The 17,725-nt window shown below is 52.8% G+C and overlaps 1 protein-coding gene across 3 annotated transcripts in view; it reads right to left on the bottom strand.

The window, feature by feature from the left end:
* Positions 1–17,725, bottom strand: part of PPL (periplakin) — a 57,151-nt gene that overhangs the window by 16,261 nt on the left and 23,165 nt on the right. For all 3 annotated transcript variants that reach the window (XM_045874902.3, XM_064592489.1, XM_045874903.3), the window contains 5 exons: positions 6,432–6,531; positions 1,737–1,891; positions 913–1,033; positions 198–323; positions 63–104 (listed from right to left, as the gene is read on the bottom strand). In XM_045874902.3, the coding sequence (XP_045730858.1) occupies positions 63–104; positions 198–323; positions 913–1,033; positions 1,737–1,891; positions 6,432–6,531 (544 nt within the window). The remainder of the gene's footprint in view (positions 1–62; positions 105–197; positions 324–912; positions 1,034–1,736; positions 1,892–6,431; positions 6,532–17,725) is intronic.

Raw genomic sequence — 17,725 nt, forward strand, 5'->3', positions numbered from 1 at the left:
ACTCCTGGATTCCCACCCCCTCCCAGCCCATTCCCGGGGTGGGGGTGGGGGGGGCTTCTCACCAGCAGTTTCTGGTACTTGGCCTGGAGTTCGCTGTCCGGCTCCTGCGGACAGAGCCGGGGGCACAGGTCAGGGTGGGGCTGCAGGTGTGAGCCCCTCCTCCCCCGGGGCCAGGCCCGCTCCACCATCACGCGCACCTTGCCCCCATCCTTAGCCAGGTGGGGCCCGATGGCCTTGACCTCATTGTGGAAGATATTGTGCTGCTCAACCTGGTGGTCCACCAGCGGCAGGTCCGTCCCGAAGCTCTGGCCTCTCAGTTTGTCCTGGGAGGGCAGGCAGAGAGATGACCCACAGAGTGTGGGCTAGGGCCTGGGACTCACAGCCCACCCACACATAAGAACCAAGGAGGGAGCCGAGGGGAGCCAGAAGAGACGTGGGGAGTGACGGTCACCTTTACCACCATCGTACCTACACGTGTCAGCTCACTCAATTTCACTGTAACCTCAGAGTACCCCACGGTTGTCATTTCCATTTCACAGATGGGGAAACAGAGGCCTGGTCAGGGGAGTGGTTGCCCAGGTCACAGCACTAAGAGAGGACTGCTGGCTCCAGCAGCTGCCCTTCCCCGTGGTGGAGACAGGCCAGTGAGGGCAGAGGAAGGGCATCGGGCCACTCCTCCGAGCCTGCCCGGGACCCCAACAACCAGGGTTGGAGAGCAATCCCAGGAGGGTCCCAGTCTCCACCACGTCTGCTGGGTGACACTGGGCTAGGTGCTACACCTCTCTGAGCCTTGCTGTCCTCACTGACGCAGCCATTGGGAAACGTCAGGAACATGACCCTCTGCGAGGCAGGACCATGGTACCCATGAAATGGCGGGGTCCTCCCTGCACACAGCTGAAGCCAGGGCCATACCAGCTTTTCATCCACCAGCGCTGCCCAGTTGACCTGCGGGTCTACCTCCTTCACCACCAAGTTGTAGATCTGCTTGTGTTTCCCACGGAGGCTGGTCACGCGCTCCTTCAGCTGACGGATGCTGAGTGGGGAGAGTGGCCATCCTGGTTAGTGGGGCCAGTTGGCAGGCCCACTGCCCACGCCCGTTCCCCCAGGAGGGGCCTCCCACCCCAGACACTGGCCTGGGGCTTTCTGCTCAGGAGCCTGGAAGGACAGGGAAACCGGGGCTTTGGGTTCCAGACAATCACTACCATCCTCCCTTACCCTTCCTTCCTCTATCGATGTTTTCCCAGGAGAAGGTTCTGGAAGAAACAGGCAGGTCCACTGCTCTCTGGAGCCTGCCACTGAGCAGGAACCATAGGGGTGGTGTGGGCCATGACAGGAACAGGGCAAGGACTCATGGGGCACCCTGAGACCCTTGCCCCTGCCAGTGTGGGGGGTGCAGAACCAGGCGGGAGGCATTTTGGGTGCCAGTTTATCCACATCTGAGCTGAGGGGAGAGCCATGAGCATAGGAAGCTGGCTGGGCATCAGGGAGTGGGAGGCCATGCTCAAAAGCTTAGTGGTCAGGGACCTGTGGTCACACTATGACCAGAACAGGGGACATTAGTGCTGAGCCTCAGTTTCCCTGACTACAAAATGGGTCGTCATGAGAATAACATAAAGCGTTTGGCATGTGTCTAGCATCTAGTTAGCCTTCAATAAACCCTGAGTTGGGCTCCAGAATGCTGAGCAGTCTACAGCCCTCCTGCCCCATCCCAGGAACCTGGAGCAGAGGGGACCTACTCCTCGGCAATCATGTCTCCTTGGGGATGCTTCATGTGCTTGGCAATGGCCGCATCTGCCTCTAGCACATACAGCAGCTTCTCTGAGTCTGACACCTTCTGCAGGGTCACGTCCCGGTGCTCGGGCTGTCGGCCCTCCTGCAGCCGGGCCAGGTCCTGTGAGAGTCAAGACAGAAAGGGGGATCGAGGATGGGGACTCCACGGGCACTGTGGGGGTGGGAGGGGTGGGAAGAGAGGGCCAGCAGGGGCTCCCAGTCCCACCTAGCCTCTCTTCCGCCTCTCAACAAACAGCCCAGGTACCTATGTGTGGGGGCTCTGGGACACACCTTCAAATGAAGAGGCATGGCCCTGCCCAGCCCAGTCAGATAAATAGATAAACCTCACAAAGGTGATTACAAGTTCATACAAGTCGGTGTTTACCAAGGAAACACACCAGAGGTGGAACAACAGGGACCTGCTTTAGATCTGGTGGTCAGTGAGCCCCTCTGGAGGCGGTGACACCAGCTAAGAACTAAGGATGAAAGAAAAGAGTGTTCTAAGCAGAAGGAAAGCCTGTGCAAAGGCCCTGAGGCAGGAAGGCTGGCTGGGGGAGGAAGTGCAAGAGGTGCAAGGCAAAGGGGCCCCATCTGTCCTTAAAGGCAAATGCCTCAGGGCTCTACGGGACAAGGGCACGGCCTCGAGGGCAGTCAGCACTTGTGACAGGGCCGGGGGTGGCGGGGGGGGGGGGAGCGGACGGTGGCCCATCTGGGGTGGCACCTGCAGAAATGGTTGAGAGTCAACAGAGTGGGTGGATATTTGGGAGGCACAGTCAGTGTTGCGGTCAGTGTTGCTGATGAGCCCAGGGTCTCTGCTTGTTTAGGGAAGAACAATGAACTATGAACTGGCAGCCAGGACAGCAGGTATCTACACACAGTCTGTTCGCTCACTCAGACAACATTCCTGAGGCCCAGCTGCACACCGTGCGGGGCCCTGGAGGCCCCAGGCCAGTGGGGGAGGCGAGGACAGGCCGGGGACTGGGCTGAAGACAGACCATGGAGGTAACACGGGGGGGCCAGGAGGAGCCAGCGCCCACCCCCACTGGGTCTCAGCGTCCCCATCACTGCCATGAGAACAAGGAAGAGGCACCCAAGCGACCCCAGTGCAGGGTTCCACCATGTCCTAATCCAGAGAGACAGGAAGCAGATGCGTGGTTGCCAGCGAGTCGGGTGGAAATAGGAACAGTACATGAGCACAAGGGTTCTTACTAGGGGATGAAAATGTTCAGAAACCCATTTATGGAAACAGCTGTGCCACTCGGTGAAGTTACTAAAACTCACTGCATTGTCCACTTGAGGTGGGAGCTTCTTGTGATATGTACAATACACCTCAATACACTTGTTACAAGAGCGAAAAGAAGTGAACGAGGTGATGTGCTCCCTGGTCCAGAGGAGAGAGCAGACTTCCCCTCGGAAGAAGAAAAGGCGTTCAGCCCACTCGTCCCTGGCCAACTCCAGGGAGGCTGAGGGGCAAGTGGGGCCCGGCGCCCTGAGGGGCTTGGAGGTGAAGCCCGGGGGGCCTGTGCCATCTCTCCACCCCTGTGTGGATCTGGCCAATGGGGGGAAAAATACGACAAAACATCATGGTTCTTGGCTTGGGTGGAACATTATCCGCTCCATTGTTTCCAGCTGATCTGCAGCTCTCTTGGGCAGGTACAGTGTCAAAGACTAATTTTGCAAAAGGGGGAAGTAAATTAATCATTACCTCATTCATGCAAGTGCTGTGTGGGAATGCAAGCCCTCTTGAAACATGCTAGCTGAGATGAGAAAGAGAACATCTAGCTGAGAGATGCCGCGTTCAAGGGTTCACAGTCAGGCAAAACAGATAGATGGAGAGAGAGGTTAGCGTAGTGGTTACTCTGGGGGGTATGGATTGGCAAGGTCACGAGCCAGCTTTCTGGGAAATGTTCTCTATCTTGACCTGAGCAGTGGTTACGTGGGCGCCTATGGATGCAAAGGCCCTTAAAATGTGGACACTTTCTATATACCTTACAGAATTTATACCTCCAGTAAAAGGATTTTACAAGTAAAAACAAATCATAGGGACTGATGTAGCTAATAAACTACACGCATGCTGACAGGCGGATGAGTGATAAAGCAAATCCAGCAGCTGTTACTGGTGGAATCTGGGGGGTAGGGACATGGATGTTCTCTGTGAAACTCTTTTTTTTTTTTTTTAAGATTTTTATTTATTCGAGACACAGAGATACAGAGAAAGAGCTCGAGCAGGGGTAGAGACAGAGGGAGAAGCAGGCTCCCCGCTGAGCCAGGAGCCCGATGCAGGGCTCGATTCCAGGATTCTGGGATCATGACCTGAGCCAAAGGCAGACGCCCAACCATCTGAGCCACCCAGATGCCCCATCTCTGTGGAATTCTTTCAACTTTTCTGCACGTTTAAAAATTTGGATAGACAGAGAAGGTCATATATTGTATGATTTGGTTTATATGAAACATGCAGAAGTAAATCCATAGACACAGAAAGCAGATTAGGGTTTCCGGGGGCTGCAGGGAGGGAGCATGGGGAGGGACTGCTGTTGGGCATGGGGTTCCCTTCGGGGGAATGGAAATGTCTTGGCACTAGAAGGAGGTGGTGGGTGACCAATACTGTGAACAGCATACAGGCCACTGACTTGCACGCTTTAGGTGGTTAATCTTATGTTATGCGAACCTCGCTTCAATTTAAGAAAACAGGAACATTCAAGAGAACTTTTGGGTAATAAAATGAACAGTGACATCTTCCGAGAAATGAAAGAGATGGAAGGAAAAAAAAAAAGCAGAAGATTAGTCCATATGGTCGTCAAAGCACGGTTTCTATTTTCAGGTTTGTTCATCTGAAGTTAAAAAACAGTTCAAAATGATCCCCCAAGTACATGCTTGTTACTGTGAGCCATTACTCTAAGCAAATAAAAATGAGAGCTCGAGACCCTATTCTCTCTCTTTCTCACACACACACACACGCACACACACACACGCACGCACACAGGAAAGGGTCAAACAGATACACCAAAAGGTTAACAGTCGATCCATCTCTCTGGTGGTGGAATTATACAGGATTTCAATTTGCTTCATTATATGTTGTTTATCAGTCCTGAAAGATTTGTAACAAACCCATATTACTTTCATTAGGACAAAACGGACACACCCAAAAAGCTGTTTTCATTTAGGAAAGAAAATAGCACGGTGCCCTGCGACAAGGGGACTGAAAACTCCGCGGAGGAGCTGGGACAAGGTGGCGGCCCAAGGGACAAGCTGCAGGGCTGGTGAGGCACTGAGGCAGGTAGAGGCAGGTAGGAGGGCAGGAGGGGGCAGGAAAGGAGCCGGGGGAGGGCCCCTGGCAGGAACAGAGAGAGCGCCACTCGCCTTCCCTGCTCTTTCCCACACCTCCGTTCCTCACTGCCTCCTGTGCCATCCCCAGCGCATCCCGTCCCTCAGCTGTCTGGGCTGCCTGTGGCCTGGCCCCCCGGGCCGGTGGACACCAGTGTGGGCAGGGGGAGGGGCAGCCACGGCTGGGCCAGGGAGGACAGGCTCGTGACCTGTCCACCTTCTGTCCCCCACTCCTCTGGACCTGCCTCTTGGTCACCTCCTGGGTAGGAATGCATATGAAATACAGACCGTCCAGTTAAGTTCAAATTTCAGACAAACAATGGATCACTTTGTGGTATAAGTATATCTCAAACAGTACATGGGATATACTTCTATGAAAAAAGAATTGTGCTCTGAAAGTCAAATTTAACTGCATATCCTGTATTTTTATTTGCTAAATCTGGCAACCCTGCCTCTGGGATGCTTCTGGGGCTACTCTGTCACGGATGAGTCACCTTGCACTCTCTGAACCTCAGTCTCTCCAGCTACAAAATGGGTATAAGCTCAACTGCACTGGGCTGGTGCCTCCAGCAGGGGGATGATCATCCTGGCAGCTCACAGGTATCCCGCATGGTATAGATTCCTCAGGAGAACCTGCTGCTCAGAGAGGTTGTTAGCTCATGTCACAGAAGAGCAAAGGGCAACACAGAGAGGGAACATGATTTGCCTAGCTACTTTCTCTCTCTTCTCTGTCAAAGGAGGATCGTATGCATCTGAGCAATGGCAAGGGAAGTACAAGAAGAAAGAGGATATCGATGGTAATACCAAGCCCTACAATACACCTGCATAATCTCACTGAATCTTTACAGCAGCCCAGGGGATGCGGATGATCGCTTTTACCCTGTCAGAGGGAATCACGTGCACAGAGAGGTAAGGTGACTTGCCTAAAGTCACACAGTAAGTGGCAAAGCTGGGATACAAGGCCGGGTTCCTGAGACCACGGTTTTCCTCCAGACAGGGTCCATAAGCTGCAGGAACTTAGCCCCCAGGGTGGGGGGCTGACATTAACAGCAATAATGAGGTTTCTCCATCTCAGCACTACTGACATTTGGGGCTGGATCATTTGGTGTAGGGGGGTGGGCATCCTATGTCCTGTAGGGTGTTTATCAGCATCCCTGGCCTCCACCCACTAGATGCCTATCCACCCCACTACCCCAGTTGTGATGGCTAAAAATGTCTCTAGATGTGGCCACATGTTCCCCGGGGGTGGGCAGAACCCACCCCCCTCCCCAGCAAGAACCCTTGGTCGGGCAAGACCCTGGTCCGCAATGGGGCTGGCTGCACGGGGGGGCACTTACGCTCTGCATCTTGGCCTCTGTGTCCACGATGTTCTTCTCCACCTGGTCGGCATTTTTCTGCAGCTGCTCAATCAGCTCCAACAAGTCCTTGTTAGAGATGCTGCAGACAGAAGGTAGGAGGTGGGCTGGGCCTGCAGGGCGTGCCATGTCCCCACCAGCCTCAGAGGGAGCCTGGTGGCCCACCCTGTCTCCTGCCCCTGCCCTGGGGCGACATCACCAAAGCCACAGAAACAAGGCAGCTTGGAGCGAGAGTTTCTAGTTTTCCATTTTGGCAGAACACCTTTACTATGGTTTTTTTTTTCCCGTTTTTATGGAGATGTAATTCACATACTATAAAATTCACCCTTTTAAAGCCTATAACTCAGTGGGTTTTAGTGTATTCACAAGGTTATACTGATGGGTATCTGGCCCTGCCTCTGTTGTTGCTTTCTTTCAATAAAAGAAGACACAAAGACCAGAGAGGGAACGCAACTTGGCCAATGTCACCCAGCCAGCCAGTAATGGTCAAGATTAGCACCTAAGGGGCGCCTGGGTGGCTCAGATGGTTAAGTGTCTGCCTTCGGCTAAGGTCACGATCTTGGGGTCCTGGGATCGAGCGCCGCATCAAGCTCCCTGCTTAGCGGGGAGTCTGCTTCTTCCTCTACCACTCCCTCTATGCTCTCCTTCTGTGCTTGCTCTCTCTCTCACTATCTTTCAGGTAAATAAATAAAATCTTAAAAAAAAATTAGCACCTAATTCTCCAACCTCCATTGAAAACCCTTTTGTACTGACTCCACAGTAGAGCCCAAGCAGCCAAGCACCCAGAGGGTTCATTCCACCTGCACTCATTAAGCACCTACTATTTGCCAGGTCCAGCAGTGCACACAGAAAAAGCCTCACCCTCTGACTCGTCACCCCCTGGATGGGGAGGAAATCAGCATTTACAGAAATAGTCACACGATTGAGACAGGCATGGAGGCTAGGGTTGCCCAGAGGAGCCTCCTGGCTGGCTGGGTGGGAATGGGATTGGTCACTGAATGCTTCCTGGAGGAGGTGGTGGTGGCTAGGTTCTGGAGGATAAGGAAGAGTTTGGGGTTCACGGGCAGAAGGCTTCAAGGGAAGAGGTCACAAAAAAGGTGGGTTCTGGGCATGTCCATTGGAGGGGGGCCAGGGCAGGGCTCTGGATCCTCAGGCTGAGGGGGCCACCACCTCTTCACACTGGAATTCCTCAGATCAAGGCCTGGGACCACCTCTTGGGGCATGAAACATTCAGATTCCCAGGCATTAACCCAGACCCTCTGGATCTGGATCTCCAAAGCTAGGCCCAGGAAGCTGTATTATTATTATTGCTCTTGTTATTACAGGTTCTCCAGGGGACCCTGATCCCCTGCGGAGTTTGAGGTCCAACACTGCAGGTACTGCTGGTATGGGGAGGGGCGGGTGTCGGCGGGGGGGGGGGGGGGCAGAATCGGGCACAGTGAACAGAACCTGTGAGTCCGTCCATCCATGTCTCAAACTGCGCCCGAGAGCCTGCTCTGTGCCAGGCCTGGATGCACAGGAGCTAAGGAGGGGAGAGGAACAAGACCCAGGCTGCACCCTCTGCCAAGTCAATCAAGGAGGCAGCCTTTCCCAAAGTGGGTCCCAGGAACCCCAGTCCTGTAAGTCATTCCCAGAATGAAGGCTTGTGAGTCCAGACAGCTAGGAAAACCTGGACCCTTGAGAACTCTATGAGCCAGTAAAGGCTCTGAGCAGTCCTGCAGTGTAGAAAGCTGGTATTCAGTTGGAGAGGCAAGGAAGGCTCAGAAGAAGGGACTGTGTATGGAGGATCTGAGTAAGGAAGGGTAAAGGCTGGGCTGTCAGGGCATGGACTGAGCCCACAGCCCCCACCCTGGCTGGTCAGACCACATGGGGAACAGGCCCCTCCCCTCCACCAAACCACTGACTCTCAGCCTGGCCTGCTGCACTCAGATGTAGCGAGTCTTAAACCAAATATTTAACCCATGACTGCTCATGTGTCAACAGGAACCTGCAGTGTGGATCAAGTGGGGGGCTTTGGCTCGGCCCAGCCCCACCTCAGGACATGGGACCAGCTCCCAAGCCAGCCCCTTCACTGGGTGGGCAGTATGAGGAAAGCACCTTCTGGCCCCCCACCTTGGCTGGCCGATTATTCCAGCCAAAGCCCAGCACCAGAAAGGGGACAAAGGATGTGGGTGGAACAGCCAGTCTCAGGAACCTGGTGCTCCTGGCAGAGGATGAAGGAGGGTTCCGTGGGAACTTCTGGCCAGACAGGCATGGGTTCCAAGTGCAGTGGGGCCATTTGCTGCGTGGACCATCTCAGGCAAGCACCATACCTCAGTTTCTCCATTGGTCTACAAGGGATGCCCACCAAGGCATCATGGTAATTTGATGCTTCCTGCACATGCTTCACCAGACATCAGACATGTTCATAGGCACTGCCTCAACAACATCCTCACCCTAAGCCCTGGGGGAGGGCTGTGTACTCCTTTACAGAGAGTTTATAGGAAACCAAGGCTCAGAGACGTCAAGGTGCTTATCCAGCGTCAGACACCTTGTGAATGGGGCACCTGGACTCTGCTCAGGCAGTTTTTTTTTTTTTTTAAGATTTTTTTTTTTTTTTTTAATTCATGAGAGACAGAGCGAGAGAGAAAGGCAGAGGGAGAAGCAGGCTTCCTGCAGAGCAGGGAGCCCGATGCGGGACTCGATCCCAGGACCCTGAGATGATGACCTGAGCCGAAGGCAGACGCTTAACCATCTGAGCCACCCAGGCGCCCTCTGCTCAGGCAGTCTTGCTCCAGAGGCCACTTTGTCAAATACTGCGCTCACAGCTACTCATAGGGGTGTTGGGAAAATCACAAGCACATGTGTAGCAACCACCACCATCACCAGAATAGTATGAGCTTGTATTTACTTTCCACATGCCAGTCTCTCTGCTCATTTCTTATTCTTCATTACAATCCTGTGAGGTAGGTGTTGGCCCAGTGGGTCATCATATTATTGTCCCCACTTTACAGATGTGGAAATGGAGGACCAGAGAGTTTTAGTAACTTTCGCAAAGTTACACAGTAATTAAATGTTAGAGCCAGAATTCCAACCCAGGCAGGCCCCCAAGTTCATGCCATTAGCAACCCCATGTGACAATCCTGCACGGCTCCCAACACATCCTAGGCATGGACTGCCAAGTGCCCTAGACCACAATGGGATACCACTTCTCACCCACCAGGATGGCGATAATCAAAAAGACAGACCATAATGATTTGGTAACAAGGATAGGAGAAATCAGAACCCTCACTCACAGTAGGTGGGAACTGTAAAATGGTGCAGCAGCTTTGGAAAGCAGTCTGGAAGTTCCCCAAAAAGTTAAGCATAAAGTTGTCACACGACCCAGTAATTCCACTCCTAAGTATCTACCCAAGAAAAATGAAAACATAGCCCCACACAAAAACTTGAACGAAACACAAGTGTTCCTAACAGCACTACTTACAATAGCCAAAAAGTGGAAACAACGCAAGTGTTCATCAACCAATGAATGGATAAACAAAATGTGGAATATCCATTAAATGGAATACCCCTCAGCAAAGAAAGGAATGAAGCACCAACACCTGCTATAGCGTGGGTGAACCGCAAAACCATTACGCCAAGTGAAAGCAGCCAGACACAACAGGTCACATACAGTAGGATTCCATGTACATGAAATATCTAGAATAGACCAATCCATAGAAGCAGAAAGCAGATTAGTCGTTGCCGGGGCTGGGGTGGGGCTGGCAAGTGAGCACTGAAGGGTATGGGGTGTCTTTTGTGGGGTGATGAAAATGTTCTAAAATTGGTTGTGGTGATAGTTGGGTAATTCTGTAAATATACTAAAAACTATTTAATTGTATACTTTAAATGAGGGAATGGTATGCTATGTGAATTATATCTCAATAAAGCTGATACCAGAAAAGCTGGTAAGTGCCATTTCTAAGTGATAGGGGCTTGTTTCTTCTTCCCCCACCCCCTTGAGCCTTCTTCCTGCCTTCTATCCTGTTTTCCTGAGGCTACGCCCAGCTGCCTAGAAGATGCTAGTTAACACAGAGTTGACCCTGTGCCCACCAGTGCTAAGCAAGTCATATAGAGATGAGCTCCTTTAACCCTACCACTGCTGAAGTTGCACTGTTCTCCAATTTTACAGATGGGGAAACTGAAGCACTGACTCAATAACTTGGTCCCAGTCCCACTGCCAGGAAACAAGGAGAGCTGGGGTTCTAATCCAGGCCTCTGGGGCACAGTCCTAGTACTTTTCTGCCTTTTGGGTTTGAGGTCCTGAATGAGAGTCCCCACAGGGTCCTGCATTCTGGCCAGGAGTGCAGGAATGCAGGAACGTGGGCAGGTCAGCAACCTGCAGGGATGGGGCACAGATCCCAAAAGGCCTGGGAACTGGCCTGGCCAGTCCAGCTTTTCATCTCACTAATAAGACCCACGGGGGCATCCAGACAGGGCATCAGCTCGACTGATGGAGACCAAGGTACAGCCCTTCCCCACCACCCCCATCCAGTCTTGTCCCACCCACGGAGATGACAATCACCAGCAGAGCCAGGAAAGCTGAGGTGCCCCCACCCCAGAGAGGGGAGGCGGGTCTGAGTGACATGCTGGGAGAGGGACACACCCGGCCTCCCTCTACTTACTCAGAAGTTTAACACGGACACAGGTTCTAAGGGCAAGTGGCCTTCGATACTAGAAGGTGGCTTGGAAGTCATCCAGCCCCACCTGCTCATTACACAGATGTACAAACTGAGGCCCTCAGAAGAAAAGGCACCTACCCAAGGTCATGCAGGAGGCAGCTGGTGCCTGGAGTCAGACAGGATTCAAATCCTGACTGCACCAGCCATTGGTGTAAGATGGAGGAGCTACTTTATGCTTCTGAACCTCTGTTTTACCGTCTGTAAAATGGGAATAGTCCATCCCACCTAGTTAAGTGAGGTGGGTGGGGGAAAGGTCAGGGACACTTCTGGAAACAACTGAATGAGTTTCAAAGACCACTTCGGGGTTCAAGGACTGAGCTGGAGGTTCAGGGCAGCCTCTGGAGTCCCAAAAGCAGATTAGAGATCATTTAGGTTCACGAGTGGAATCTCCCTGGTTTTACCAGTGCCTAACCAGTGCGGGGCACGTAGGAGACATTCAACAAATACCGTTCAGTGAAGGACCTCGAATTACCCGGCACATTGTAGGGGCTTCACAAATGGTGAGGATGACCGCTCATCCACACAACATGTATTCATTGCACTTTTACACCCCACAGAAGGTGCCCTTCACAATGCACCTGAGCCCTTATGTGGCCCCCTGAGCTGTGCATGGGGTTCTGCCTGTGGGCTCCTGCTTGCCAGTCATGCCTGGTCCTGTAAAATAGGTTTCTTCTGAAAATCAGTAAATTCACAGTGGCGAGGACAGAAGGTTCACATCCCCAGGGGGAAGGCATATCAATACAGTGGAACCACCTGACACCGGGGACCAAGGAGGACACAAGATTGCCTCCAAGGAACCCTTCTCAGTATATGACCTCCATCTCATGGCTAGGGGCCAGCAGACAAGCCCAAACTGAGGGACGGTTTACAGAACACCTGACCAGCCCTCTTCAAAAGTGTCAAGGCCATGAAAGACAAGACTGAGAAACCATCAGCCTGGAGGAGCCTAAGAAGATGGGACCACTGAATGCAAAGTGGGGTCCTGGAACAGCAAAAAGACATTAGGGAGAAACTGGGGAATTAGAAACAAGTTTATAGTTTAGTTTTTAAAGTTTCCTTCCAGATTTCTGGGTTTTCCAGAAAACCCCTACAGGACATCTTGGTGATGGGAATGGCATCTAGGACACCCACCTTAGGACAGGCAGGGAGGAGGTGGGGTGCCATGACCCAAGACTCCACCTGGTCAAAGCTGGTGGGACTCGGGACTCAGTTGTCCCCACGACAGCCGCCTCAGCCCAGCCTGGCCCAGCCCAAGTGCTGCTGTGTGGGTTGCACAAGCCAGGCTGGGGGGGTCCCCAGCAGATTTGGGCCCGTTTCTCCAGAGAATCAGCGCTCATTTTCTTCTCCTGGGTGGACGAGGCCGGGGTCTGGCATGGGCCCAGGAGGGCCAGGGTCATGTCCAAGGTATGCCGAGGATACCTTGTGGGCTTGAGGACACACTGAGGGACAAACAAGGGCCTTTTGGGTTTGAGCCTGCAGGCGTCAGCCTGGAACAAGTGCCTCTTTGTGTCCCAGGATGTACTCAGAGCACTGGAACCACAGGGGGAGAGCCTGAGAGCTTTAAATGGCACCAGGTACTCCCATTCTGTCACCAGGAGTTAGAAACTCAATAACCACAGTCCAACCTGCTCTGCAGGTGGCCACTCAAGCCCAGGAGGTCAGCAGCAATGTGGGGATCTGGTCAGCGAGCCAGCAGGGGTGCCGTCCAGAGAAGTGGGGACAGAGATGGCACCCAGGTCAGTTACACACCATGGATGGAGTATATGAGCAGGAAAAGAGAACACAGGCATCTCAGGGGACCCTCCCCCTCCCCCAATCCTGCTGCCCACCTCTTCTTGCTTTAATTTTGTGCAGGAGCTCCTTTCCCTTTTCCCCAGTTGGAAGGGCAGTATGGCCTGATGGTTAAGCACCCAGACAGAAGGTAGCAGGCCTGCATTTGAATCCTGACTCAGTCCTTACTAAGCTGTGAATTACTTAGCCTCTCTGAGCCTCAGTTTCCTCATCTGTCAGTGGGGGTCATCGCAATATGCATGCCACAGGCCTCGGCCAGGGGTTAAATGAGAGAGTGCTGCTGTATGGGGGAGCCCAGGCTCTCTGCCTCCATGTGGGGTCCACTGTCCAGGGATCTGGGCTCCTTATAAGGAGATGATAAAAGCCAGCAGCCGAGGCCTGATGGCAGAACCCACTGGCACCAGGGAGCTAAAAAAAAACAAACAAAAAAACCCAAAAAAAAACCAGACCCCAGGCCAGCACACCATTCATACTGATCCTCACGCAAGCCAAGACATGCTCTGGCTCTGCCTTGCAGATGTCGCCTCGCCCAGGCATGGGAAATTCGCAAGTAACGTCAATATTTAGAAACGTCTCCACCAATCCCTGCAGGGGGAGGCTGGTGTACAGACATGGGTAGTGAGGCTGCTGGGAGGATTCGGATCCCAGGCCTGGTCCGACTGAACTGTCTTGGGTTTGGGCTTAGAATCAGGTTTGGGATTTTGAAGGGTATGGTGTGTTTCCACCGCAGGGTCTCTGCTGTTCTGAGAACTCTCCCCCATCTGTAGGAGGGAAACCTCAGAATGGGAGGGCAGGGAGGGCCTGTCTACCTGGTTGTTCAAGCAGAACCCCAGAACCGTCCCAGATCCCTGCCTTTCCCTTCCCTGGTTCCACGTTGGAACAGATCTCCTGTGCCTCCATCCTCCCTTTGTTCTATGGTCTCAACCTGATCAAGGCTGCTACCTCTCACCTGGACCAATGCAACAGCCACCCCCAACTGTCTCCCCGTGCCCATAACTCTAGCTGCCTCCAACCAGCCTCAGCACATTTCAACAATGCAACCTCATCTTACCACTGTCCGGCCTCCAACTTGCCAGGGCTCCCAAATGCTCTGAGAATAGAGCTCACACTCCTGTCCAAGGTCCATAGGACCCCCTGTGCCCAGCCTTTTCTGCCTCAGGGCCTTTGTACCAGCTGGGACTTTGGGGGGGGTTCTGTTTGTAGATCGCCTCCAGGACCACCCTGGCTAAGACTTGGTTTACTCACTGCATGCCCAACTGACCCACTCAGATTCTCTATCTCCTTCCCAAGCTCAGAAGCAGGAAGGACCTGCTTCCCAGCCTCCTACCTCCAGGAGGGACCCAGGCCCTCCAAGAACACCATGAAGGGCCAACCCTCCAGCTAGCAGCTACCCTTGTTGCCTTCAGCTCTCCGTGCCCAAGTCATGCTGAACAAGTTGGCCCATTTTCCTCTCTATCTTGCCTGCAGGGAGGGGGTCATCCTGGCACATGGAAAGAACGTAGGGTCTGGTGTTGCTCTGACCTGGGCGGGCTCCTTAGCCTCTCTCTGCCTATTTTCTCGTCTATGAAATGGTGGTAAGAATCTGTCCCACCCCAGAGGGTTGAAACAATTCAAGGAGATAATCCTTGTAAAGCACTTTGGATGTGGCAGTCACATGGCCAAGGCTCAGGACTGCGCCCCACACAACGCTCCTCCCAGCAACAGTGCAATGAGCTGGGCGGGTGTCTGGCGTAACCAAACGTGCTATTTCTCCTACCTACCTGAATTTCCTCATCCATAAATAGGGTTATGGTGTCTATGTGGGGAGCGGCAAACAGAAAGACACACTTCACAGGTGGGGAACATCCCCAAGTGGGAGTTCATACTATAACACTTTGAGTTCAAGGCTACAGCTATCCTATAGGAATAGGCTGCAAGCCCCGTCTGTGGTTTAAATTTTTCCAGCAGCCACATGAAAAAAGTCAAAAGAAACAGGTGAACTTAATTTTTATATGATGTTATTTAACTTAATGTATCTAAGAAATTATTTTGACAGGTAGTCGACAGAACAGCATTATTAATGAGATATTTTACATGCCATTTTCATATTGTGTCTTCTAAAGCCTGGCATGTAGTTTTAACTCGCAGCACAGCTCAGCTTATTCTAAGCACACCCCACATGGCTAGTGGTTCCCAAGTAGGACGATGCAGTTTTAGGGGATTCTGTGGCTTCCGGCCACTTTGCTCTAAGCCCATCGGTTCTGCCATAATAAAGCTGATGGATGCTCAGAGCATCAAGTGGTCCTGCTCAGAGCCTGGTACCTAGGAACACTCAACAAATGATCATCCCTTTTGCTCTCTGTCACTCTCCCACCAAACCTACACAGGCTGCCCAGACACCTGCCCCAAGGCCAGGTCCGGTCTACAGATTACTGGCTGCCTGACTTCAAAACATTCCAGGGCTCTCAGCTGCACCCAGCCAAGCATGGTACCTGGGTGTAGAGGGCCAGGGCACGTAAACCACAGCCCAACGCCCGCTCCCAGGCCCCCAGAGCTGCAACATCCCTGCCCACGGCATATGGCTCGCTCCCCGCCATCCCCTCCTTCAGGCTGGGAGAACAGCCTCTTTCCTGCCCTGGCCTCTTTCAGGACCTGCCACTCTGGGGAAGAGATCACACCCCCCAGAGGGGTGCTGCAGCCCTGCCATAAACCCCTGTCCCCAGCTGTCCCTGCCTGCCTAGAACCACTCTGTCCCCAACCAGTCACAACTCAACTTTCTCTGTGTGTAGAGAGAGGAAGTGGTGGGCAGAAGGCCCGTCTAGTGGGAACTGCCCTTCCTCCTTGGCCAGGACCACCTAGCCTTCCAGGCCTGAGTCAAGCCCCATGTTCCCCTTGATCACGTCTACCCATCCCTCCCTTTAGGGGTTAATTCTGTTTCAGTGGGTATGCACAGGGAGCAGGGGAAGGGTGGGCAGAAGCCATCAGCTTTGGAATGTCCGGAATGCGTAAGAGTGCACACCTCTCCCCAGAACCAGCCTCACCCTTCCCAGAGCCCAGAGCAGGGGCCTGGCTGCCTGCTGGCCAGGGTCATCATCTTCTGGGTCCTGCCTGCCAGCTAGGGCAGGAGCAGCTCTCCAGGGACATCCAGACCTGCTGGGAGGCTTAACCTCTGGTGCTGGGTGTCCCTCGGCCCCCATTTTCTTTTGTCCCTCCCTCCCAGACATCTATCCTGTCCTGACACAAAGGCACACACAGTAGGCACTCAGGAAATGATTGCTAAACACTGAGAGCACCTGCCAGGTACCTATCACCGCCCCCCCAGGTCCTTCACAACAAGATCCATTAAAATCTTACAGTCCTGGGAGAAAGGCACCATTACAGTCATTGGACACTTCTCTTTTTTAAAAGATTTTATTTTTAAGCAATCTCTACACCCAATGTGGGGCTCAAACTCACAACCCTGAGATCAAGAGTCTCACACTACACCAACTGAGCCAACCAGATGCCCCCATCAGGCACTTTTCTTAATCCTGCCCTTATTAGACTATAAATTTTTGGACAATAAGGATGTACTCTTTTTTTTTTTTTTTTTTTAAGATTTATTTATTTATTCTAGAGAGAAAGAGCCCAAGCGGGAGAGGGAGAGAGAATCTGAAGCAGACTCTGCGCTCAGCACAGAGCCTGACACGGGGCTTGATCTCACTGATCTCATGACCACAAGATCATGACCTGAGCTAAAACCAAGAGTCGGATGCTCAACAAACTGAGCCACCCAGGCGCCCCAGGATGCACTCGTCTTTCAGGGGGCCCTTTGTTGCCCTTAATTCCAGGCCTTGCGTAGCTTTGGGGCTCAATAAATAGGTATTGAACTGAGCAGACTTTTGGAGTAATGGCCACAATTCCTATCCCCCCATTTTCCAGATGAAGACAACTGTGGCTTAGAGGGTATGAGAAACCCACCCGAGGTCACATAGCTGAGAAGTGGTGGTGCCAGGATTGGAACAGGCTCCAGAGCCACCTTCTCAGAACAAGAGTGACATCAATACCAATCCACGGGGGCGCTTGGGTGGCTCAGCTGTTAAGCATCTGCCTTTGGCTCAGGTCATGATCCCAGGGTTCTGGGATCGAGTCCCACATTGGGCTCCCTGCTCGGCAGGAAGCCTGCTTCTCCCTGTCCCACTCCCCCTGCTTGTGTTTCCTCTCTCACTGTCTCTCTCTGTCAAATAAATAAATAAAATCTTTAAAAAAAAGAATACCAATCCACGAAATGACAGAGAGACATTGGGGAGACAGGACGAAGCAGCAAGGCATTCATCACTCAGGGGTGGCCTAGTGATTTACATCTTAAGGGCACCTGCCTCGGTACAATTAATCCTAGTAGTTGAGTCATAGTGGTGGCAACTGACTCAGACATTCTCCTAAGATGCCACCATGAGGGGATCCCAATCTGTCCCTCTGAGAAGGCCTTTTGGGAGAAGAAATCAGCACAGAGGGAACACCTCCCCGGGTTGTACCCTGGCCCAGGGCCTGACACATGTTTCCACTTTGATCCTCATAACAACCCCTCCAGGTTGGTACTATTATTGCTCGCAGTGAACAGACTGAGCTTAGGGAGGAGGGGCAACTTGCCTGGGGCCACTGGACTAGTAAGCATGCAGACTGGTGACTGCTGTCACCCCAGCCAGTTTTCTACATAGTCACTGCCGAATAAACTCACCCCACCCCCAGCTCCTTGTCATCTCTCCACCCCTCTTACTGGCCTGGGGACAGGCCCTCCTCCATTACCAACCCCCGAGACAGGAGTTG

This window comes from Mirounga angustirostris, unplaced genomic scaffold (genome assembly GCF_029215605.1).
Source record: "Mirounga angustirostris isolate CCGP_5_RB_7025 unplaced genomic scaffold, mMirAng1.0.hap1 SCAF_5, whole genome shotgun sequence".
NCBI classification, from domain to species: Eukaryota; Metazoa; Chordata; class Mammalia; order Carnivora; family Phocidae; genus Mirounga; species Mirounga angustirostris.